We start from the raw sequence: 26,136 nt of genomic DNA, 5'->3' as shown, positions 1-26,136 counted from the left end.
AGTGTAGCAGAGGCCAGGGGACTCTATCCAGACCAATAACTCTTTGCAATGAATACTTACAAGAAGAGATGTATGGACCAAAGAGTATACAGTGTGACTAAACAAGCTTCCATGACAAAAGCTTTAATTTCTTCCCTTTTTTTTAAATTTTTCTCATTTTGTTTTCTTCTGAATTTTGGTTTGGTTTTTGTTTGGTTTGATTTGGTTTGGTTGGTTTTTGGGGGTTTTTTTTTGTTTTGGTTTGGTTTGGTTTTTGGTTTTTCGAGACAGGGTTTCTCTGTAGATTTAGAGCCTATCCTGGAACTAGCTCTTGTAGATCAGGCTAGCCTCAAACTCAGAGATCCACCTACCTCTGCCTCCCGAGTGCTGGGATTAAAGGCATGCACCATTACTACCAGACTGAGTTTTGTCTTATTCAGGGAGAGGGGATTGTAGGGGAAGAGGGCAGACACAAAGGGACGGGGAATAAATGGGATCAAGATACATGATGTGAAAAACACTTAAAATAAATAAATCTCATTAATTAAAAAAAAAAGAAGTCAGTGCTAAAACCATCAGGCCCTGGCCTTTTTTATTTTGTTATGTTATGTTTTGGTTTGGTTTTGGGGGATACTGGGGCAATTGCGGGGTGTTAATGACTGATTTTATTTCCTTAGGGGTTATAGGTCTGCTTAAATTGCTTGCATAATTCTGATTTAATTTTGATAAGTGGTATCTATTTCTTTTGTTTGTTTGTTTGTTTTTTGAGACAGGGTTTCTCTGGAGCTTTTGGAGCGTGTCCTAGATCTAGCTCTTGTAAATCAGGCTGGCCTCGAACTCACAGAGATCCACCTGCCTCTGCCTCCCGAATGCTGGGATTAAAGGCGTGTGCCACCACAGTCGGGTGAGAAATTCACTTCTTTTAGAGTTTCCAATATGATGGAGTGCAGATTTTTTTTTCTGGTGGCGGCAGTGTGGGCAGGGTTTGAGACAGAGTTTCTCTGTAGCTTTGAAGCCTGTCCTGGAACTCTTCTCTGTAGACCAGTCAGTCTAGTTTCGAACTCATAGTCTGCCTCTCAAGTGCTGGGATTAAAGGCGTGTGCCACCCCCGCCTGCTGAGTGCAATTTTTACAGTGTGCCCTTATGTTTCTCTGGATTTCCTTGGTGCCCCCTTTTTATTTCTGATATTGTTAATTTGGATATTCTCTCTCTGTGTTTTCAATAGTTTGTCTATCTTGTTGATTTTCTCAAAGAACCAACTCTTTGTTTTCATTGATTTCTTTTTATTGTTCCCTTTGTGTTTTAGTCCTGAATTTGACTGTCTCTTGCCGTCTACTCTTCTAGGATCGATTATTTCTTTTTTTCTCTAGAACTTTCAGGTGTGCTGTTAAGTTGCTAATGTGAAATCTCTTCTTTTTTCTTTTCTTTTTTTTTTCTCTGTAGCTTTGGAGCCTGTCCTGGAACTAGCTCTTGTAGACCAGGCTGGCCTTAAACTCACAGAGATCCACCTGCCTTTGCTGAAGCGCTGGAATTAAAGGCGTGCACCACCACCGCCCAGCAAATCTCTCCTTTTTTTAATGTAGGCATTTAGTGCTATGAACTTGCCTCTTAAAACTGCCTGCATTTTATCCGATAAGTTTGGGTGTGCTGTGTATTCATTTTCATTTAAGTCCAGAAAGTGTTTAGTTTCTCCCTTTGTCTCTGTCTCGAACCGTTTTTCATTCAGTGAAGAGTTATTCAGTTTTTTTTTTTCAGTTTTTTTGAGATAGGGTTTCTCTGTAGCTTTGGGGCCTGTCCTGGAACTAGCTCTTGTAAATCAGGCTGGTCTCAAACTCACAGAGATCCGCCTGCCTCTGCCTCCCGAGTGCTGGGATTAAAGGTGTGTGCTACCTCTGCCCAGCGAGTTATTCAGTTTCTATGAGTTTGTAAGTTTTCTGTTCTGTTTTGTTTTTTCTGTTGTTGTTGATATCCAGCTTTTTCCCATGCTGATCCGATAGAATTCATGGAGTTATTTTAGCTTTCTTATTGAAGAACCAAAGTTCCTCCATTTTGTCCTCCACCTCCATCTTGTGTCTTAGGTCAGCTATTTCCCATAAAACCTCCCAGTCCTCAGAAATGGCTAGGGGCAAAAGTAACAGGGTAGCTAACTGCAAAGTAAAGATAATCGCAGAACATCCTGCACCCAAAGGTCAGCTGATAAGAAAATTTTACAGACAAACAACAGGCAAGGTTTGAAAATAAAATTTCTGAAAAGTCCCTAGACACGAGCCAATTAGGATTGAACCGGTCACCCCACACCCTGCTAATGTAACTTTTCTGGTTTGTACCTACCCACTGGAAGGGCGGGTACCTCCTCCTGCTGCTGTGTCAGTTGCTTTAATGAGGTCCCTGCTGGCTTGTATTGTGCACACAATAAACCTTGCTTTTGCATTTCAGTGAGTTGGTCTCTCTGATGGTCTTTTGGGGTCCTCAAGGACTGGGCATAACATTTGGGGGCTCATCGTGGATTTCCAGGGACCTCCATCGGACCCCAACTCCAAAGGTTTATTCTGATCTACCACAGTAAAGTCTGTGTTCAAAGTCTTGTTCGCCTTACTTTCATTTTTGTCGGCACTGATCATGGAATCTAAAATCTGAATCTGAATCTGAACAGGTCAGTTTGCCCTGGTAGACGTGCTAGAGGGCCAACCTGGAGGAATTGGGAGACGTCCCTTTCGCTCATCTGGACGAGGTCTCTCATCCAAGACCATCCCATCAAGGACCCAGTTGGGCCCCGTCTGAACTCTGAATCTAAAGTCTCTGGGGATCAGGTAGCCTTACTACATGGCTCCTGTCTCATCTATATGGTTTCTGGTCTTGTTGAGGCCAAATCTCCAGGCTCTCAACCAGACCATCTGGCACCCACGGGAATCTGTTTTGGGCCCTTTGTCTAACTGTTGTGTTTGTCGGTCTTGTGTGTTCTGTCTTTGTATCTCTGTTGACTACTGACTTGACTGGACAGACTATGGGGACTACTCCTTCTTTCACATTGGACCTCACCCTAGCCCACTGCGACTAACAACAGTGTTAGCGTAAAGAAGGGCAAATGGGTCATTTTCTGTTCTTCTGAGCGGCCTTCTTTCAACATGGGCTGGTCCAGAGAGGGATCTTTTCACCTGAATTTGATTTCTAAGGTTGAGGACATTGTTTTCCAACCTAGCACAGGACACCAGGACCAGATTCCTTATATCTTGACCCGGTGGGCTATCATCGACTGAGTGGATGACCCCCTCCTGTGGGTTAGGCTTTTCTTTTCACCTAATCCAACTTCACCCACTTTGCCTTTGCAGGTTCTTTTTTTTCCTTAAAACCCCAAGAAGAGGCCAAGACTGTCCTCTAGGGAGGATTAGATGAGTCAGATATCTTCCCTTCTCCTTACTCCCCATTTAGACCTGAAGCCCCGCCCCCCCGCTCAGGCCCCACCACATGCAGACTTACCTGCACCCCTGAAGCCACCCCAAGGACCAGCACAGGCTACCAGGAGCTGGATGGTGGCAACTCTACAACCCATCCCACTCCAGCCAGCAGGTCCTCCTGATGGAGATGAGAACCAGCCCTTCCACTATTGGCCCTTTGCCACTGGTGATCTCTACAACTGGTGCACCCAGAATTTTCTCAAAAAACCCCAAGATCCTTTTTTTGTTTGTTTGTTTGGTTGGTTGGTTTTTGGAGAGGGGGAGTTGAGACAGAGTTTCTCTGTAGCTTTAGAACCTGTCCTGGAACTAGCTCTTGTAGACCATGCTGGTCTCGAACTCACAGAGATCTGCCTGCCTCTGCCTCCTGAGTGCTGGGATTCAAGGCATGCACCACCATCACCCAGCACCCCAAGATCTTATTAACCTCTTACAGACTGTTCAATTCACCCATCAGCTCGCCTGTGATGATTGCCAGCAACTCCTGAAAATCTTGTTTACCGCAGAGGAATGAATCAGATTCTGGAGGCCACAGAGATTGGTTCTGGGGCCAACAGAAGATCCCTCCACAGGACCTGTTAATTGCAGTCGAGGATCAGGAAAGGTGCCCTCAGGGACCTGGAATATCGGGCCTCTGCAAAGAAGGCTCAGATCTGCCAACAACAGGTAATGTACCTGGGATACATCCTTAAAGAAGGCCTAATCTACATGGGTAGTATAAAAAGACAAGATCTCCTGAGTAAATTGGGAGCATGTTGTCTGAGTACCTGGTGAGTCACTTTGACCAGGGCAGACACAGTTTCTAGGGAATGTTTATGACTTTGCTGAACTGCATTCAGCCCCCTGGTTAGGTCCTGTCTAAAATGGAGTTCTTTTTTCGAAATGGAGTTTGTTTTGCTCTTTCAGAAAAATTCATCACCCACCTAGAGGAGTCTTTATCCTCCCTTGCAGAACAGGAGGGGATTAGATCTTCTCTTCTTAAGCAGGGTGGGCTCTGTGCAGCACTGGGGGAAGAATGTTGTTTCTTCACTTATTATTCGGGAATAATTAAAGACAACATGGCTACAGTTAGAGAAGGACTGGGAAAGCAGAAAAGAGAAGGCAAGGCCAGCCAGGGTTGGTTTGAAACCTGGTTTTAATAGCTCACCTTGGTCTCTCATCTCTACTCTCTTGGGACCCCTGGTAATTCTGCTTTTGTTACTGACTTTTGAGCCTTGCATTCTTAACCAGCTAGTGAAATTCATGAAAGACAGGTTGGGTACAATATAACTTATGGTCCAGAGATAACAAATCTACAGTCCCCTCAGGACTTATGAGTTAACTGTCAGGAACCAATGATTGAGTTCACTATAGTAACCAGAACGGGAGGAATGAAGAACCAAAGTTCGTCCATTTTGTCCTCCACATTCATCTTGTGTCTTAGGTCAGCTATTTCCCATAAAACCGCCCAGTCCTCAGAAATGGCTAGGGGCAAAAGGACAGGGTAGCCATCTGGAAAGTACAGATAACCACCGAATGTCCCCACCCAAAGAAAATTTGACAGACAAGGTTCAAAAATAAAATTTCTGAAAAGTTCCTAGATATGAGCCAATCAGGATTGAACCTATCACCCCACACCCTGTAACTTTTTTGGTTTTTGCCTTTAAATGATACCCACTAGAAGGGCGGGTACCTCCTCTTGCTGCTGTGTAAATTGCTTTGACAAGGTCCCTGCTGGCTTGTATTGTGCACACAATAAACTTTACTTTTGCATTTCAGTGAGTTGATCTTTCTGGTGGTCTTTTGGGGTTCTCATAGACTGGGCATAACACTTATATCTCTTGATCTGGCTTTGTGTCAAAGTATGTGATGAATTTTGGAGAAAGTTCATGAGGTGCTAAGAAGAAGAAGGTATATTCTTCTGTGTTTGAGTGAGATGTTCTGTAAATATCTGTTAGGTCCATTTGGTTTATAACATCTGCTAGCTATACCGTTTTTCTGTTTTTGTCTTTTGTCTATTGGTGAGAGTGTCTATTGAATTCTCCCCCTAATGTGTGTGGGGATCAATATGTGATTTAAGTTATAGTGGTGTTTCTTTTACAAACTTGTTAACAATTGCAATGTTACCAGGTGGTAGTGGCTCATGCCTTTAATACTAGCACTTTGTAAAATTCACTTTGTAGACCAGGCTGGCCTCAAACTCACGGAGATCCACCTGCCTCTGCCTCCCGAGTGCTGGGATTAAAGGCGTGCACCACCATCCAGCTTGTTTCTTGTATCTTTATGGGCAACTCCTTCCTTAGGTTTGGGATATTTTCTTCCATGATTTTATTATCTGGGGCTGGAGAGATGGCTCAGAGGTTAAGAGCACTGACTACACTTCCAGAGAACCTGGGTTCAATTCCCAGCACCCACATGGCAGCTCACAACTGCCTACAACTCCAGTTTCAGGGGATCTGACACCTTCACACAGAGTATATGCAGGCAAAATGCCAGTGTACATTAAGTAAGTAAATAAACCTTTTCTTAAAAAAGAACATGCTCCTTCATTCCAAAATAAATAGGTATAGATGGTTTCATAAAAAAACAAAAAGACCCATCAAATTCCCAGCAAAATTTCATCAAAGACCTCGAAAGAACAGTACTCAACTTCATTTGGAAAAGCAAAAAAAGAAAAAACAGGATAGCCAAAACAAACCTGTGCAATAAAAGAACTTCTGGAGGCATCACAATCCCTGACTTCAAAACTCTACTACAGAGCTACAGTCAAGAAAACAGCCTGATATTGGCATAAGAACAGAAAGGAGGACCAATGGAACCAAATAGCAGACCCGGATATCAATTCACACATTTTCAAACATGCGATCTTTGATAAAGAAGTAAAAAATATCAAATGGAAATAAGAAAGCATATTTAACAAGTGGTGCTGGCATAACTGAATATCAACATGTAAAAGAATGAAAACAGACCCACATCTATCACCATGTACAAAACTCAAGTCCAAATGGATCAAAGACCTCAACATAAAACCAGCCACACTGAACCTTATAGAAGAGAAAGTGGGAAGTACACTTGAACGCATTGGTACATGGAACTACTTCCTAAATAGAACCCCAGCAGCACAGACACTGAGAGAAACAATTAATAAATGGGACCTACTGAAACTGAAAAGCTTCTGTAAAGCAAAGGACATCGTCAACAAGACAAAATGACAGCCTACAGATTGGGAAAAGATCTTCACTAACCCCACATCAGACAGAGGTCTCATCTCCAAAATATACAAAGAACTCAAGAAATTGAACACCAAAAGATCACATAATCCAACAAAAAAAAAAATGGAGTACAGACCTAAACAGAGAACTCTCAACAGAGGAATCTAAAATGACTGAAAGACACTTAAGGAAATGTTCAACATCCTTAGTCATCAGAGAAATGCATATCAAAACAACTCTGAGATCCCGTCTTACACCTGTAAGAATGGTCAAGATCAAAAACACTGATGGCAAATTATGCTGGAGAGGTTGTGGGGAAAAGGGAACACTTCTGCATTGCTGGTGGGATTGTAAGCTGGTACAACCCCTTTGGATGTCAGTGTGGTGATTTCTCAGAAAATTAGGAAACAACCTTTCTCAAGACCCAGTAATACCACTTTTAGGTATATATCCAAAGGATGCTCGATCGTGCCACAAGGACATGTGCTCAACTATGTTCAGAGCAGCTTTGTTTGTCATAGCCAGAACCTGGAAACAACCTAAATGCTCCTTGATTGAAGAATGGATAAGGAAAATGTGGTACATTTACACAATGGAGTACTACACAGCAGAAAAAAGTGACAAGAGCTTGAATTTTGCAGGAAAATGGATAGAACTAGAAAACATTCTTTTGAGTGAGGTAACCCAGACACAGAAAGACAATTATCATGTGTACTCACTCATAGGTGGTTTTTAAACAAATCAAAGAAAGCCAGCCTACAAACCACAATCCCAGAGAACTTTGACAACAATGAGGACACTAAGAGAGATTTACATAGATCTAATCTACATGGGAAGTAGAAAGTATAAAAAGACAAGATCTCCTGAGTAAATTGGGAGTGTTGGACTCTAGTGTCCAACCCAAGAAGGAGTCACCCCCAGAGACCACCTCATACACCACAGCCGATGCAAAAGCATGAGGATTTTATTAATTCTGTCATGACAGGGTCCCTCAGCATTTGGGAAGCCGAGAGACCTCAAATAACTGGTACAGTCTACTTTTAAAGGAGAAGGGGGGATTGTTCTTTGACCATTATGATTGGCTTATTCGAAAAGGGCTAATACCAATAATTGACTGGAGAACTATTGTCAGATCAGATGAGGTAAGAGGTCATTTTGCCCTCATTTACCAGGGGACTGAGTCAAAACATACGTATATGGATAATTGTTCAGGAACTGAGTACGTGCATGTGTAGCTGTAAGGTCCTTGGTTCCCAGGGGAGGAGGGGAAGCACTAAGGCACGAAGGCTGAGAGGGTTCAGAAATGGCTTCAGAATTGTCTTAAAGTCTTACAGGAGCATGGGGACCTTGGGGGAGGGTTGAAAGGGGAGGAGAAAGGCAGGGAGGAGAGCAGAGAAAAATGTAGAGCTCAATAAATATCAATAAAAATATTTTAAAAACTGTGCAGCAATTGTGGACAATGACCTCAAATTGTAAACAAATGTATGAATATCTTGATCAGAGGTAGAAATGTGTAAGCGATATGATAAATATATCCTAAAATTGTAGAGCTGACCCTGGTGGCAGGGGCTTGGGTGGGACGGCCAAGAGAGCAAGCCCCACTCCTCACCTGGGCATCATGGGAGACCTGGCCCTGCCCCTTGCCAGCTGCAGCACCTCACCTAGGCAACACAATAGAGCTGGTCCTGGTGGTGTGGACACCAGAAAGCCATCCCCTAGGGCAGGAGAGCTGGCCCTGCCCACTGTGGGCTTGGCTCTTGGGTGAGCTGGTCCTGCCCCTTGCCAGGGAGGTGCTGGAGAGCTGGCCCTGAAGATATGGGTTCAGAAGAGCTGGTCCCGATGATGTGTGCCCAAGAAAGCCAATTCTACCCCTTGCCAGCTACCTCAGGCAGGAGAGCTGGTCCCGCCCCTCATCTGGACAAAGCTGGAGAACTGGCCCTGGTGGAAGAGCAATAGGTGAGCAGGGGGCCTGACCAACTCAGCTACCACCCAGGCCGAGATCCATGGCTTTGAGTTGCAGCTCCCAACATCTACCTAGTCTAAGAATTCCTGGAGCATGTGAAGAGGCCGGGCTGCACAAAGCTGCAGGATCTCCATGGCACAGGGTAGCAACAGGATAGTCAAGAGAAGTCAGGCAAGGATTCAGTATTGACAGCACAGCAAAAAGCCAAAGAAACCAGACCACTCACTGAAACGAACATTAGCAAATAAAGTTGTTTGGGCAAAAGAGTAGCCTGGGTGACGCACCATGATGCACTATAGCTTCCACTGAAAGATATTGTTTTGTTTCATTTTAAGTTTAATTTTATCATTTTTTTAAAGATTTATTTATTGCTCGGCAGTGATAGTACACGCCTTTAATCCCAGCACTCGGGAGGCAGAGGCAAGTGGATCTCTGTGAGTTCGAGGCTAGCCTGGTCTACAAAGCACGTTTTTAGGACAGCTTGGGCTCTTGTACAGAGAAACCCTGTCTCAAAAAAACAAAAAAGAAGAAACAAAAAAGATCGATTTATTGATTATGTATACGATGTTCTGTCTGCATGTATGCCTGCAGGCCAGAAGAGGGCACCAGATCTCATGATAGACCTTTGTGAGCCACCATGAGTTGCTGAGAATTGTACTCAGAACTGTAAGACTTTAAGACATTAAAGCCATTTAAGACTTTGAAGCCATTTCTGACCATTCCAAACCCTCTCAGCCTCCGTGCCTTAGTGCTTCCCCTCCTCCCCTGGGAACCAAGGACCTAACAGCTACACATGCATGTACTCAGTTCCTGAACAATTACCTATACACGTATGTTTTGACTCAGTCCCCTGGTAAACGGGGTCAAAATGACCTGTTACCTCATCTGATCTGACAATAGTTCTCCAGTCAATTATTGGTATTAGCCCTTTTAGAATAAGCCAATCATAATGGTCAAGGAACAACCCCTCTTGTTTCTATGGGACCTTCTCCTTTAAAAGTAGACTGTACCAGCTATTCGGGGTCTCTCGGCTTCCCGAACGCTGAGGGACCCTGTCATGACGGAATTAATAAAATCCTCATATTTTTGCATCGGCTGTGGTATACGAGGTGGTCTCTCGGGGCAATTCCTTCTCGGTGTTTGGATGCAAGAGTCCAACAGGACCTCTGGGAGAGCAACCAATGCTCTTAATCTCTTCAGCCCTATTTTTTTAATCATTTGAGATTTTTGTTTTCTTCTGCAGGGGAAGTTGCGAGGGCAGAGGACAGATGTGGATGAGCAGAGCGATGAGTGGAATTGGGATCCGTGCTATGAAATTCACAAAGAATCAAGAGGTTTTTTTAAAAAAGAAATATGTTGGATTTTTTTGGTTGGTTGGTTGGTTTTTGGCTTTTCAAGGCAGGGTTTCTCTCTAACTTCAGAGCCTCTCCTGGAACTAGCTCTGTATACCAGGCTGGCCTCAAACTCACAGAGATCTGCCTCTGCCTCCTGAGTGCTGGGATTAAAGGTGTACACCGCCACCACCCGGCAAGATTTTGGATTTTTAAAGAGACTAGATATTTAAAGGGGTTGAAGATTTTTGTTGTTGTTGCTGCTGTTTTTGTTTGGTTTGGGTTTTGAGGGGTTTTGTTTTTGTTTTTGTTTTTCATCACAGGGTTTCTCTGTCTAACAGCTCTGACCTCTGCAGACAGAGTTCTATGGCAGGAAAGAATGACATTCTCAAAACCACTTCCTGAGAAAAGTTCCTTGATGCCACAGAGGAGGTAAATTCAATATGAAATGTAATACAAGCTTAAGGAAGCTCCCCTGGCATTTGGCTTGATGGCAGAGCCTTTGACTGGCTTTGTGGGACAGCCTAGGTTCAGTCTGCAACAGTGACATAAACAAATGCAAGAAAATAGAATAATTTTTGTTTGTCTTATTTTTGTTTGTTTGGTTGGTTGGTTTTTCTGAAACAGGTTCTCACTATGTAGCCCTGGATGTCCTGTGTTAACTCTATAGATCAGACTGGCCTCAAACTCACAGAATCCTCCTGCCTCTGCCTCTGCCTCCTGGATGCTGGGATTAAGGTCGCGTGCCACCACATCTCCGCTCATGTCTTAATTTCTTACAGGGTCTCGCTGTAAAGTTCTAGCCGTGTTGGAAGTAGACTATACTAGAGCCAGGCGGTGGTGGCGCATGCCTTTAATCCCAGAAATTGGGAGGAAGAGGCAGGCAGATCTCTGTGAGTTCAAGGCCAGCCCAGTCTACAAGAGCTAGTTCCAGGAAAGGCACCAAAGCTGCAGAGAAACCCTGTCTCAAAAAATTTGAATTAATAGAGATTCACCTTCTTCCGAGGGCTGGGATTAAAGGTGTGCTCACCATGCCAGGCAAAATGAATAAACCCCTTTTAAAGATTAAAGTGACTATGCTCTGAGCATGATGCTCCCAGGGGATGTAAATCTCATCCATGTCCTCCCTAAAATCCAACTTGGCCAGACAGACCTGTGAGTTCTTCCTAGGCAAAAGCACCTTGTCCTAAGCACTGCCATTTTGACTTCAGGTCCATTTTACCTGTAGGATGAAACAAAGTTTGCATTCCTAAGCCCAAGGGGAGCTGGGAATTTCCCAGTAGCTGGCCAACCTCCGCCTTAAACAATAGAAACAGTCTGTTATGCATCTTCAGTTCTCTAAAACATTATGGCTGATCCTAACAAAAGAGAGAACAAGTGAATCTGAAAAGCTCCCATTTTACATCAGTTGACAACGATGGAACACACAAGGAAAACCCCTAATCTTTAAATCCTGACTGGTGAAAAACTGTAACTTGGCACAGATATTTGTGGGGTTTGTGCTTAAATCCTTGCTTCAACTGACATTCGGGGATGCAGCCAGCTCCCGAGTCTGTATTGCTGTCCCTGACAGGTCAGTTCCTGCCGTGCTGCCTAGTAATAAAATCTTGCTCTCTGTGATTTCTTATGTCTGCTTGAGTTGTTTCGGAACCTTAGACCCACAACACTTAGCTTCCAAACATCAGACAAGATAGGGTGCATTCAGGGTGGAACAGCCTCAGCCGTGAGCTGTGAGTTCTGTACAGTTCCTCCAGTCCTGTCGTCTGGGTCACGTATGGCCCCTCTAATCTAGACCATCTTGGAACATGTTGGTTGGTTGGTTGGTTGGTTGGTTTTCTGAGACAGGGTTTCTCTGTGTAACAGCCCTGGCTGTCCTGAAACTCACTGAGATCCACCTTCCTCTGCCTCCCAAGTGAGGGGATTAAAGGCGTGCACCACCACCTTCCAGCTCCATCTTGGAACTTTTCAGACAGGAGTCTTAGCAGGCTGATGAGATGGCTTAGTGGGTAGAGATGCTTGCCACTGAGCCTAACAAGTGACCATTCCCTCGTGGTGGAGGAGAGAACCAACTCCCTAACTTCAAGCTGTGTTCTGACCTCCACACTCACGGTGTGCACATCCACACACACCCACAAAAAAATAAATGTAATTTACACTTTTTTCCAGAGATTATTTAGCCTCTGAGGACATCAGGCACATACAGTACACATACTTGTATGAGGGCAAAACACTCCAACACATTAAGTAAAATAAATACATCGAATAAACAGTTTTTTTAAAAAGGCAGAATGAAAGAGGAAGATACCCCATGTCTTCCTCTGACCTCTGCATGTACAAGTTCAGGTGCATGCATTCATGAACAAATAATACACAGAGATAGATAGATAGATAGATAGATAGATAGATAGATAGATAGATAGATAGATAGAGATAGAGAGATGAGAGAGAAAGACAGATGATAGATAGATAAGTATAGATACAGATATATAAGCAGTGAGTCCATGGTTACATCATTATGGTGCACACAAATACAGCTGTGTTCATGTGGGATTGATGTAAGGAACAGATGTCATATAGCTTATAAAAATAGTTGTCCCCAAAGAGTCCCCTCCCCCACAGTTCCTGAGGTTGAGCCTAATCCTCCATAAGTCCTCTGCCTTTCTGCTGAGGCTGGACTGTTGCCCTAAGAGGATTGGAGCATTTACTAAATTAGTCCTGTCCGGGGACACAGGAAACAGACTGCATGAGGTGGAAGGGGAAAACAATAAGAGGAACAGACAGCTATGGGGGGCAGACATAGGAAGAAGAGGGGACAGCCAGAAAACGCCAGAGACCAAGCACATAGCTGTAATCCCCGCAGGTGGGAGTCAGATTTTTATGAGTTTGAGGACAGCCAGGCCTATGTAGCAAAACCCTGCCTTAAAAAATGATGGTGGAATAAAGAGATGGCTCAGTGGTTAAGAGAACTGGCTGCTCTTCCAGAGAACACAGGTTTGGTTCCTAGGGGGTTGGATATGCTCTTCTGGTCCAAGAGCACTGCCTATACATGGTACACAGACATATAAGCAAGCAAAATGCCCATACACATCCATTTTCTTTAACTGAAGGGACTCCATATTCTAAGAAGGTACCAACAAAGAACAGTTCTTCCCTCTCCCAGCTGTGAGATGTGGTGACTGTACTGACTCCCCATCCCTTGCAATCTCCTCACCTATAATAATAACCATAGTGTCTGTCTTCTGCATTGCTGTGATGATTCCAACAGTTAGAACTGACTTATTTTCTTTTTGCTCTACTAGGAATTGAACCTAGGGTCTCCAACACTATAGATGAGTGATGTGGGATTCCCCTCTATATGCTATGAATATGCTTATTACCATTTGTTATTAAAGAAGCTCTTTCAGCCAGTGACTTAGTAAAGTCAGGCAGGAAATCCAAACTTCTATAGATATAGAAAGTAGGCAGAGTCAAGGGGATGCCATGTAGCTCCCAAAAGAGAAAGGTGCCAGCCACCAGTCAGAACCTTACCAGTAGGCCACAGCCTCGTGGCAATACACAGATTAATAGAAATGGGTTAATTTAAGATGTGAGAGTTAGCTAGAAATATGCCTAAGCTATCAGCCAAGCAGTGTTATAATTAATATGGTTTCTGTGTTATTATTCAGGTCTGGGCAGCTGGAAAACGAATGAGCAGTCTCTGCCTACAAAATGGTGACTAACATGGGGCTCACACCCACAACCATGAGATTAAGAGTCTCATGCAAATGTGACTTTGGGTGATTGCCCAGGTAACTGGTTGTCTCTGTCATTTCTTGCACCTTTCGGGCGTTTCTTGATTGCATTTCCTGTTTACTCAAGTAATATTATTTCCCTTCTCAGGTCTTTGATGGGGTTTAAGACTAGATAATTGTAGTTAATTTCCTCTTATGACTTAGCCAAGCCATTTCTAATATAAGACTTAGACTCTTTAGGATAGAATAACTATTAAAACATTTAGCATATGTTTCTTGCCTGATGTTGTTCATGCTGGTTGTAATTCTAATTTTAATTCTTGATATTTGTTTTTTTAATTTTTATTTTTACTATATTATTATTATTATGTATACAATGTTCTGCCTGCAGGTCAGAAGAGGGCACCAGATCTTATTACAAATGGTTGTGAGCCACTATGTGGTTTCTGGGAATTGAACTCAGGATCTTTGTAAGAGCAAGCAGTGCCCTTAACCACAAAGCCATCTCTTCAGCCCCCAATATTTGTTCTTATTGTATACAGTTTTGTATTAGACTTAGAACTCTCTTATTTAGAAAAAATGGGGAGGTGCTGTGGAATTCCTTCAGCCAATAGCCTTTAAGATACTGGCCCATTTTGGGAATGGTTTCATATACTATAGATATATATACAGACAAAAAGCATGTGCAGGCCCCTTGGCTGCTGGATTGGGTTCCAGGTTCCTGTGTACACAGAGGACTGGGGATCACTAGTGTTTCTGTGAGTTTATCCCCCTAATAAATTCTGTGAGTTTAATCCCTAATAAATAAACCTTTATTATACTCCACTCTGGGCTAGTGTGGAAATTTTTCATACTGCAACAGATGAGCACTAAGCCTCTGCCCCTCACTGGGGGATACTAAGCAGAGGCTCTACCACTGAGTCACACTGCCAGAATCTTTTAAAACTTATCTGTAATGAGGTCTCATTAAGTTTCCTAGGCAGGTCTTAAACCTGAGATCCTCCTCCTCAGCTCCCACGTGCTGGGATCCCAAGCCTGACCCTGGTCGTGTATCCTTCTTAGTTGACTTTCAGGAGATACGGAGAAAAACTTTGCCATAACAGGAAATACCCAGGAGCACACACACTGTGGGCATAAAGGGTAGAGCAAATCTTAATTTCTTTCCACCTAGCCAAGTTTGCCCCTCAACTAAAAAAAAAAAAAAATCACACAGAAACAAAAAGAAAAAAATCACTCAAATTTGAGTGGGATCCAACATTTTTAATCAGTTTCACTCTGGGTAGCCAGGGAAGGGAGACCTGAGAGGCCAGAAAGTGGGAAAAGAAAAGAACAGAGAAGCTAACATCAAATGAGGGGACTCCTGGTCCCCTCATCTACAGCCGCTTTCCTGGTCAGTCTTAGGACTTGGAATATGGGATTTGTAGGAGGAAGGGAGAGTGTTATGTAGCCCAGGCCGGCCTCAAACTTGCAATATAGACAAGGATGACCTTGAACTCTTATTCCCCTGCCTCCACCTCCCTGTGTTGAGCAAGTGTGTGCTACCACTCCTGGCTTATGAAATATATATTGGACATACTCTGTAGACATCTAAAAGGTGGACCCATGAACTGGGCTTCCAGCCTCTTGATGAGATTCAGTTTCTACAGACATCTGGAAGACCCCAGCACTGGTGCCTCCACAATCTCACCTGGGAACTGGTGACTAGGTTCTAGAACATTCTATTCATCTTTCACGTCCTCCCAAATATTCACATCAATCTTCTTTTGCATTTTGCTTTTGTCCAAGACACAGCCTCCCAGCTCAATTTGGTGGCACATGCCTGTAAAATCTATATAGATACATAAATCATATATACACATAAATTGAATGGACAACCCCTTAAATCTACCATGTAAACATGACATTTGTTAACTTTAACTGTATAAAAATTTCCAAGTGAATTTAGAGGTTTCACTCTGGAGCCTAGGTTGTCCTCAAATTCCCGGAAATCCCCCTTGCCTCAGTTTCTTCCATTGTAGGATTACAAACATTGAGTCACCACACCTGGCTTAGGGCACCGTGAGTTCTGACTCAAACATTCTCCAGGTAAATTGCAAGACAGATTTCCTTTGTCTCTGGAGCTCATTCTCAGCACCTTTACTGAAGTCTTTGGAAAAGCAGCAGACACACACATCACAATCATAACATCTACTGATTGCTGCTGGGCTATCTCAGTAGAGGCGAGACCCTCTTTCATTGATGGGGTAGGCTGTACAGGGGCTAGGCTCTCTGATGAAGCTGAGATTGGGCTGAACCTGAGGCTGACTGTCCATAGCCTTTGGCAGGACTGCTACTTCCTGTCCCTTGCTGGGGGCTACTCTCCTGGAATCTAAGCTGGAGGAGGCAGATGGAGCCCAGAGAGGGTGCTTCAACTAGAAGGGGGAACAGGAAGCCTCTTCTACAAGATCTGAAATTTCCAGGCACTCTGATCTTTGTAGTCCAGAGGGTCCATGGGGTTGTAGGTGAATTTCCAGGTGCCTGTGGGGTCCTTGAATTCCAGGCTGTCCACGGGGCTGTAGGTACTGTAGCTCTGGCCTGACAAGGAGGTGGGGGATTGGGCCAAGGATGGCCCCACGGAAGGGCCTGAGAGAGGGCTGAGAGCCGGACCCCCTAACTGGGGCACCATAGGAGAAAGGTAGGGATCCAGCCCACTGAAATAGGAGCTTGGAGAAGCATAAGCGGAGGGGGAAGAGCAGAAAGCAGAGGCAGGAGCATAGGTCATGGCATAGGGGGCTGAGGTGAGAGAGGGCCCTGAGGCCACTAGCCCAGCTCGCTGGGCCTCAGGCAAAGGAGACTCCGAGGCCGGACTCCAAATGGACACAGTGGCCACTGCTGCGGTAGGTGAGCCTGAGGGACCAGGCAGAGATGGGCTGTAGGAATCTGAGATGCCCAGTGGGTCTGTACAAACATCTGCAGAGGGCCGTGGGGATGTGCCTGCCTTCCTCTTCGCAGGGCGAACCTTGACCTGTCCCCCTGGGGGCTGCTGCTGCTGTTTCTGCTGCTGCCGCTGCTGTCTGCATTTTGCTCTGCGATTCTTGAACCACACCTAGAGGGAGAGAGTGAAGATTAGCGTGAATAAACTGGGAAGAGCTCAGAGTCCTCAGGTGGCAAGGGAAGACAAGGCTGACGGAAAGAGCCACACTTCACCACTCTGCATCCAACAACGGGGCAGCTCTGTCCATGATCAGTGTACCCATCCAATCATTCACACACACATGCACACAGAAACCTACATGCACCAGTCACACATATCTCATAATACAGGCAATCACACATATATGCATCTATCAGTCTACGTGCATCACCTACCAACCTGATTGATTACACATACATACATATATACAATCATGCATTATCCTCACATATATGCATGCAGTCATACACATATACACATACATACATACCTGCATGCACTCAGTCACCTACCTGATTGCATGAATTTGTATGCAAGCATGTATTATGTCACCAATATACAAAACAATCTTGCACATATGCATGCATTATATTAACATGCTCTTGCTCATGAAAATGAACATGTAATCACACATGCAATGTGTCATATTTGCATATACTCCTCAGTCCATCAGCAGTTTTTCATATAGATGCAATAATACCAGGGCCAGGGATGTAGTTCAGTAGTACAGCATTTGCCTGGTACGCACAGGCTCTGGATTCAGGCTCCCACACCGCAGAACACACACAAACATACACACTTCTCTCACCCACAAATCCTCTCAGTCACCAAGGATCGTGCATCAACCATCCTCTACTACTAAACAGAGACAGAGAGATTAATATTCTTCTACTGTGAGGAATATTAGTGTTACAGTACACAAATCATACAATTGCAGCAGAGGCTCACTATGTAGCCCAGATTGGCCCAAATTCAAGGCACTCCTCCTGCCTCTGCCTCCAACATGCTGAGATTACAGGGGTGAGTCATCATGCTCAGTGTAATATTCTAGAACAGTATATGGAAGATGTTGTGAAGTAGGAACGCAATAGCACCAGAGTTTGGGGTTGGAATTAAAAGCACTATGGTCCATGTCAGTCTCCTGGCTTGTAAGCTGACTTGACTGATGGATGAACAAGCACAGTGACGAGACAAATCCTGTGAAGCTAGGCTTACTGAGACAGGCCTGTTGTAAGCCTGCTCTTCAGGAGGCTGACGCAAGGTGATCCAAAGCTAAACGTCTACAGGGCTGTAGAGTGAGTTCAAGGCGTGCCTGAATAACTTAGACTTTCTCACGGTGCCAATGCTGCAGTGGATGGCCTCACGTCCATCTGCATGTGCACGGTACAAATCGAGCCAGTGGCTTATAAAAGAGGAGGATGATGGAGAGGAGGAGAAAAGCAAAAAAGACAGGAATGAAACTAAGCAGGAAATGGAGGGGGGTCCAGGAGTACTTGGAAGGGAGGAGGGGGTAGATATCTCAATACATTGTATCCATGTATGAAATTACCAAAAAATAAAATTATATTACTTACCTAAATTTTTTAAATTGTAATTACATCATTTCCACACCCTCCTTCCAAACCAAAGAATAATTAAAAAAATAATAAGATAACAAAACAGTCTAGAAAAATGGCTCAATGGTTAAGAGTGCATATTGCTCTTGCGGAGGACCTGGATTCAATTGCCAGCACCCACACTGCATGACTAACAATTGCCTGTAACTCCAGCTCCAGGGGATCTGATGACTACTTCTGGTCTCCCCAGGCACTGCACTCACTCATATACACACACACACACACAAGAATATAATTAAAAATAAATCTCTAGCCAGGTGCAGTGGTGCAACACCTTTAATCCCAACACTCAGGAGGCAGAGACAGGTGGATCTCTGTGAGTTCCAGGTCAGCCTAGTCTATAAGAGCTACTTCTAGAACAGGCTCCAAAAGCTACAGAGACACCCTGTCTCAAAAAAACAAAACAAAATAAAAACAAAAAGACCTTATCTCAAAAATAAATTTAGCCTGGAGGTGGTGGCACACACCTTTAGCGCCCCACCCACCCACTCAGGAGGCAGATCTGTGTGTTCAAGGCCAGCCTGTTCTACAAAGCAAGTTCCAGGACAGCCAGAGCTGTTAACACAGAGAAACCCTGTCTTTGAAAAAGAAGGAAGAGGAGGGATGGAGGAGAAGGAAGAAGAAAAGGAGGAGGAAGAGGAGGAGGAGGAAGTGGAAAAGGAGGAAGGAAAGAGAGTTAAGTGGCACAAAGGAAGGGAGGGATTTGTGCTGTTTCATAAATGTCGTTGTTACTCGGTGGCCTCTCTCTCTCTCTCTCTCTCTCTCTCTTTCCTCTACTCTAGATCTGATAACAGCACACAGAGGATCACAGTAAGGGTCAGGAGAGGTCCAGGGAGCAGAATATCCTACCTGGACCCTGGACTCAGGCAGGTTGATCTTGAGAGCCACCTCCTCACGAGCGTACACATCCGGGTACTGGGTCTTGGAAAACAGGGCCTCCAGCTCTTCCAACTGGCTCCTGGTGAACGTGGTTCGCTCCCGTCGCTGCTTCCTGGGGGCGCCTGTGTATGAGTGAATGAAAGAACCCTCAGGTTAGCTAGGTCTGCTGACTGGAAGCCCTGAGGTCCAGTGAGATGCCTGCCTAGAAGTTCGTTCTGTACATCCATCTGCCTAAACAAGAGGCTGTATTTATTCCCTGACCTAGCGCCAGCTCAGTCAGCGGAGGAACTGGAGGTGCTTTCCAGTCACAAGTCCACAGGAGGGAACCGCTTTTAGCCCTGCAAGGATTTGCTCCTCTTTTTGTTTTCATTTCTCTCCTACCTCCTTCCCCTCCTCCTTCTCTTCCTCCTCCTCTCTGTCTATTTCTCTTCCTCTTCCTCTTTCACTACAGCAGGGTTTCACTGTGTAGCCCAGGCAGGCCCTGAAACCCTGGGATCGAGTGATTCTCCTACCTCAGCCTCCCCAACAGCTGGGACTACAGGCAGGGGCCATAGCACCAGACTCCCCTATGAACCTTTTTGTGCATAAAGTCATATTCAGATGAAGCATGATGTTGTTAATAACCAAGCACTCTGGCCCATAAAAGTGATGTTTTAGCTGGGCGATGGTGATGCACACCTTTAATTTTAATCCCAGCACTTGGGAGGCAGAGGCAGGCGGATCTCTGTGAGTTAGAGGCCAGCCTGATCTACAGAGTGAGTTCCAGGACAGGCTCCAAAGCAACAGAGGAAGCTATCTCGAAAAACAAAAAAGATAATGTCTCTGTGGTTCAACTTAACGTGAAAGGAAAAAGAAAGTGGGTTAGCAAGATGGTGCAGCGTGTAAAGGCGACTGTGGAAGACAAGTCTGAGGACCCGAGTTCAGTCCCTGGGACCCACAGAGTAGAAGAAAAAAACAACTCCCAAAAGTCATCCTCAGACCTCTACAAGAGAGCCATGGCACCCATGCCTGCTGCTCCTTGCCCTGCACACAAACATAAAAACAATGTTTTCTTCATTCTCTAAAGAAAGAAAAGGCCAGATCAAGTGACCCTGTCTCTAATTCCAGCACTCAGGAGGCAGAAGCAGGCCAATCTCTGAGTTTATAAAGCCTGGTCTACATAGTGAGTTTCAGGCAAACAATGCCTGCATAGTGAGAGCCCTGTCTCAATAAATAAACAAATAAATGAATGAATAAACAAGAGAGAGAAGGAAAAGAGAGAGAGAGAGAGAGAGAGAGAGAGAGAGAGAGAAAGGAGAAAACTGTTAAATAATAAGTATCATAGTAGAGAAGAATGGTGCAAAACTACAATCCCAGTCCTCTAGAGAGTGAACCAGGAGACTGGGACCAGATGTTCCTAAAAGACAAGCTGGGGGTAGAAAGGAGGAGCACACTTACTTGAGTATGGAACAGCCTGGTGCATCAGGTCCACACTGGGGCCACTCAGAGCCAAGGCGTTGACCGAATAGTGAGGCCCCGGGTTCATATACGCCATCATGATCTTCAGTGACTGAGGCCCAGAAGAGGGCACCTACAGGAGATCGGGCTGTTCAACAGTTCACTCTGCCCACCGCCCAGACACTGACCAGTTGATACTCACTCACATTCCGCTAAGGAATCTCTCCCGCCCTCTCTTGCTTTTAGAATACAAGAGAGTCTGGCAGATCTGTGTGCTCAAGGTCAGCCTTGTCTTCACAAGGAGTTTCAGGGCCTCATTGCACAGCTTTAGCTGGCCTGGAACTCAGTTTGTTTTGTTTTGTTTTGCTTTTGCTTATTTGTTTTGTTTGTCGAGGGAGGGTTTCTCTGTGAAGGTTATCGTGGAACTTGCTTTGAAGAACACGCTGGCCTCAAACTCACAGGAATCCGCCTGCCTCTGCCTCCCGAGTGCTGGGATTAAAGGCATGTGCCACCACCGCCCGGCTCTGGACCGCCCGGTTCAGGAACTCAATTTGTAGCCACAATACTCAACTGAAAAAAATATTTTGGTTTGGTTTGGTTTTTTTGGTTTTGTGCAACAGGATCTCGTGTAGCCTGGGCTAACATTAAACTAGCCAAACCTGATTTGGTATTTCTGACCATCCTATCTCCACCTCACAAGTGCTGGGACCACAAACACTAGCCGTTGCTCTGTGTGTGTGTGTGTGTGTGTGTGTGTCTGTATACATACATACTTTGGCTCTTCTGGAACTTGCTCTGTATTCCAGGCTAGCCTCAAACTCACAGAGATCTGCCTGTTTCTGTCTACCAAGTGTTGGGATTAAAGGCATGTGCCACCACACGCAGAGATTCACCTGCCTCTGGACCTCTGCCTCCCAAGTGCTGGAATTAAAGGCTGTACCACCCAGCTTTTATACTTTATTTTTGAAAGAAGATCTTAGATAGCTCAGGTTGGCCTCAAATTTGCTAGGTCACTGAGTATGACCTTGAACTCATGACCCTCTTGAATCCACCTCTCAGGTGCTAAAATCACAGGTCAGTACCACACCTGTTTTATGTGGTGCTGGGTACTGAATGGTACTGAATTCAGGTCTTCACACATGCTAGACATGTACTCTACTTAATGAGCTACCCACCTTGGTTTTAAGATCAGGTATCTCATGGTCTGCTAGTCGCCACACAGGGTAGGGTGGCTGGCCAAAAAGCCCCGGGTATCTGTCTGTGTTTCACTAGCACTGGGATTATAAACTCTCACCGTGCCCGTTTTTTAAAATCTGGCTTCTGGGGACCAAACTCAGCTCCTCAAACCTGCACAGTCAGCAGCTTACTAAATAAGCTGTCTCTTGGAACCACCCTCAGTGAGTCAGGAAACCACTTTGTAGTCCAAACTGGCCTCAAACTCACAGCAGTACTCCTGCCTCAGCATCTGGGATGGCTGACAAAGTCACACTTTATACTAAGTGTAAATGTTATGTATTCTCCGGTATGTCCAAATTATAATAATAATAGACATAAAATGCTTGTTATATTTGTATTTATTCTTTAATATCAAGTTTTGAACATATTGTACTGCATACTATGTATATTTCAGGGATGAAATCCAGTGCTGTCAACATGCAGATTATGCCATTGTTTGTGGTTTTTGAACACGGCACTAACTTTCAGCACACAATATATAGGGACTGGAAAGATGGCTCTGCAGTTAAGAACACTTGTCTGCTCTGGCAGAGGACTAGGTTCCATTCCCAGCCCCCACATGGTAACTCACATCTAACTCCTTCTTCAGACCTCTGTGAACATTGTATGTACATGGTGCACATGCGTACACTAAAGCACACACACATACAATAAAGGGAGGGGGGGACTGGAGCCAGGCATGGTGACTTTAATTCCAGCACTCTGGAGGCAGAGGCAGGTGGATCTCTGTGAGTTTGAGGTCAAACTGATCTACAGAGTGAATTCTAGGACAGCCAGGGCTATGTAGAGAGACCCCATCTGGAAGGAGGAGGAAGAGAAGAGGAAAGGGAAGGGAGGGAAGGGTAGGAACTGGGAAAAAGGCTAAACGGTTAAGAGCATTCATTGCTCTTCCAAAGGACCCAGGTACAGTTCCAGGCCCCACATTGGGTGTTCCACCTATGTTTCAGAGGATTCTATGTCCTGGCTCCAAAAGCACCTACATTCATATGCACATTCCCACATACACACGCATACACATAGTTTTTAGTAATGAAAATATATTCTAAAGAGCAGGGTGGGGCGGGCAAAAGATGCGGATGCTGGAAAGTGCCTCAGGGGTTAAGAGCTCTTGCTACTCTTCCAGAGAACTCAAATTCAGTCCCAAGCACTCAAATCAGACAGCTCACAGCTGCCTGTAACTCAAGCTTCTAGGGAGTCAATGCCTTCCTCTGGCCTCTGTAGGCACCCTCACTCAATTGCATATACACACGAATAATATTTTTATTCATTTTTCACACAAGATTTCTCTGTGCAACAGTCCTCGCTGTCCTGGAACTCACAGGCTAGCCTCAAATTCAGTGATCCACCTGCCTCTGCCTCCAAAATGTTAGGATTAAAGGCGTACGCCACCACCGCCTGCCTCACAAACAACGTTTTAATCTTAATAATAATAATAATAAATGCTAGCACATGGGCTAGAAAGAAGAAGAACATTTGTTATACCATACAGCCCTAAGGACCTGAGTTCAGATCCAGCACCAAAGTTAAAAGCCCAGCTTGCTGGGTGTGGTGATGCATGACATAAATCCCAGCACTTGGACTGGAGAAATGGCTGCTCTTCCAAAGGACCTGAGTTCAATTCTCAACATGCACACAGTGGCTCACAACTGTCTGTAATGGGGTCTGACTCCCTCCTCTGTTGGGAATGAAACTGAGCGCTCATTTACATAAAATAATCTCTGTGAGTTCAAGGACAGCTCCGTCTACATGGAGAGTTCCAGGGTAGCCAGAGCTACAGCAAAAAAGACTCTTCTTTCTCAAAAGGTGGGGGGGGAAGCAGACTTAATGCCATGAACTCCTCTAACCCTAAGGCTGTGAGAGGCAGACACAAAATGATCACCAGGGCTTGCTGACTCCCAGCCCAGATCCAGGCTCAGGGAGAGTGATTGAGGACAGCTGGTGTCCCCATAGGCGTGCACAGCTCCCTACACACATGAGCATTCACCACACACACACATACACACAAAAACTAAGGTCCGAGCAGTAAAGCATGCTGCCGAGCCAGACAACCCAAGTTGGTTTCCCAGTACCCACATGGTTGAACAGTGGTTCTCAACCTTCCTAACGCTGCAACCCTTTAACACAGTTCCTCATGTCGTGACCCCCAACCATAAGACACTGTAATTTTGCTACTCTTACATCTGATATGCAGGATATCAGGCATGCGACCCCCGTGAAAGGGTCTTTTGACGCCTCCCAAGGGGATCGTGACTCACGGGTTAAGGGCTGCTGTGGCAGGAGAAAACTGGCTCCTGCATGTCCGTTCTCTGACCTACAGCCAGAACCACCCTGTTAGCACACTGTGGGACCCTGCTCCCTCCCAATCGAAGGCTTACCCTGTCTCAGAAATGACAACAGAAGGTGTGAGTCAGCTAGCACAGTGCTTGCCTCGAATGTGCAAAAAGCCCTGGGTTCAATCCCCAGCAGCTCATAATCTGAGCATGGTGGCACACACCTATAATTCTAGAACTCAGAAGACGGAGGCTGGAGGGTCAAGGACATTCTAGGCTACTTACATTGTTGGAGGCTACCATGAGGCATGAGACCCTGTCTCAAAAGGGGGGTGGGGGACTGAGGAAATGGTGAAGAGATAAGAGTGCTTACCGCAAAAGCAAGGGAACCTGAGTTCACAGCCAGAACAACCTCATAAAAAACCAGGCGTGGCTGCACGTGCCTGTAACTAGAATTAGTAAGGGCCAAGATAGGTGGATCCCAAGAGCTGGCTACACAGATGGCCTAGCCAAAATGTACAGCTTCCAGCACAGTGAGACTTTATCTCAAGGAAACAAAGCAGAGGTCAATGGAGAAAAATATTGATGTCAACCTCTGGTCTCCATATAAGAAGACACATTCAAGTATATACACACACTTATGTGCATACATCACACACACATACAAATGTACTCGAGAAGAATCCCAGCACTCTGCAGGTGGACACAGAAGGATCAAAAGTTCAACGTCATTTCCCAGCTGTTAGCAAACTCAAGGCCAGCCTGTGCTACAGGACTGCTTTAAAAATAAACAAGACCTGGGTGGTGTTGGTGCACACCTTTACTCCCAGCACTCAGGAGGCAGAGGCAGGTGAATCTTTGTGAGTTGGAGACCAGCCTGGTCTACAAGAGCTAGTTCCAGGACAGGCACCAAAGCTATAGAGAAATCCTGTCTCGAAAAAAAACCAAAAAATAAAAATATACAAATAGGTCAGGCATGATGGCCCACACCTTTAATTCAAGCACTGAGGAGGCAGAGGCAGGTGGATCTCTGTGTAAGTTTGAAGTCAACCTGGTCTATAGAGCAAGTTCCAGGACAGATAGAGCTGTTACACAGATACAAAACCTGTCTCGAAAAATCAAACCAATAAAGAAATAAATATAAAACTAAAAAGATGACAAATGCTGCAGTATTAGCTGAACTTTGCCATTGCTTTCTTTTTCCTCAATATTATGTGTATGTGTTTGTAAGATTTTAGACAATTCTGAAGCCATTTCTGACAATTCCAAACCCTCTCAGCCTCTGTGCCTCAGTGCTTCCCCTCCTCCCCTGGGAACCAAGGACCTAACAGCTACACATGCACGTACTCAGTTCCTGAACAATTACCCATACACGTATGTTTTGACTCAGTCCCCTGGGAAATGGGGTCAAAATGACCTCTTACCTCATCTGATCTGACAATAGTTCTCCAGTCAATTATTGGTATTAGCCCTTTTCGAATAAGCCAATCATAATGGTCAAGGAACAACCCCTCTTGTTTCTATGGGGCCTTCTCCTTTAAAAGTAGACTGTACCAGCTATTCGTGGTCTCTTGGCTTCCCGAATGCTGAGGGACCCTGTCATGACAGAATTAATAAAATCCTCATGCTTTTGCATCGGCTGTGGTATACGAGGTGGTCTCTGGGGGCTACTCCTCGGTTTGGACACTAGAGTCCAACATATTTTGTCTATAAGTATGTCTATGCACCATATGCATGTATCAGCAAAAACCAGAAGTGGATGTTAGATCCTCAGGAACTTGAGTTACAAGACAGTTGTGACAGTTGGCTTCACATTGACAGAGATCTGCCTGCCTCTACCCCTCGAGCACTAAAATTAAAAGCTTACACCACTATCCCCCGCTACATGTCTCTATAATTTTTTGAATGACCACAGACCCTAAAAAATTTGCTATAGCCATTGAGGCAAAACATGTTGCTAGTCAGGCGTGGTGGCTCACAACACATACAAACACACACGAGAAGAATCCCAGCACTCTGCAGGTGGAGTCGGGAGGATCAAAAGTTCAAGGTCATTTCCCAGCTATATAGCAAACTCAAGGCCAGCCTAGGCTACAAG

At 44.9% G+C, this 26,136-nt stretch overlaps 1 protein-coding gene across 1 annotated transcript; it reads right to left on the bottom strand.

Annotated features, from left to right (window-relative positions):
- Window positions 1–14,886: 14,886 nt before the first annotated feature.
- Crx (cone-rod homeobox) lies at window positions 14,887–20,629 on the bottom strand. The gene is made up of 3 exons (XM_087911495.1): window positions 20,533–20,629; window positions 19,066–19,250; window positions 14,887–16,732 (listed from the first exon to the last, which is right to left on the bottom strand). Exons 1-3 carry the CDS (start codon window positions 20,627–20,629, stop codon window positions 16,085–16,087), a joined length of 930 nt encoding a protein of 309 aa, XP_087767621.1. The 3' UTR covers window positions 14,887–16,084.
- Window positions 20,630–26,136: the final 5,507 nt, after the last annotated feature.

This window comes from Myodes glareolus, chromosome 1, assembly GCF_982192425.1.
Source record: "Myodes glareolus chromosome 1, mMyoGla1.1, whole genome shotgun sequence".
NCBI classification, from domain to species: Eukaryota; Metazoa; Chordata; class Mammalia; order Rodentia; family Cricetidae; genus Myodes; species Myodes glareolus.
This window is presented reverse-complemented; position numbering and strand designations above follow the sequence as displayed.

Coding starts and splice junctions, on each gene's coding strand:
- Crx (XM_087911495.1), bottom strand. CDS start 20,629: ATGGCGTATATGAACCCGGGGCCTCACTATTCGGTCAACGCCTTGGCT. Junction 19,251..20,532: donor CCAGGCTGTTCCATACTCAA/GTAAGTGTGCTC, acceptor GCAGACCTAGCT/AACCTGAGGGTTCTTTCATT. Junction 16,733..19,065: donor TGCCTGAGTCCAGGGTCCAG/GTAGGATATTCT, acceptor CTCTCCCTCTAG/GTGTGGTTCAAGAATCGCAG.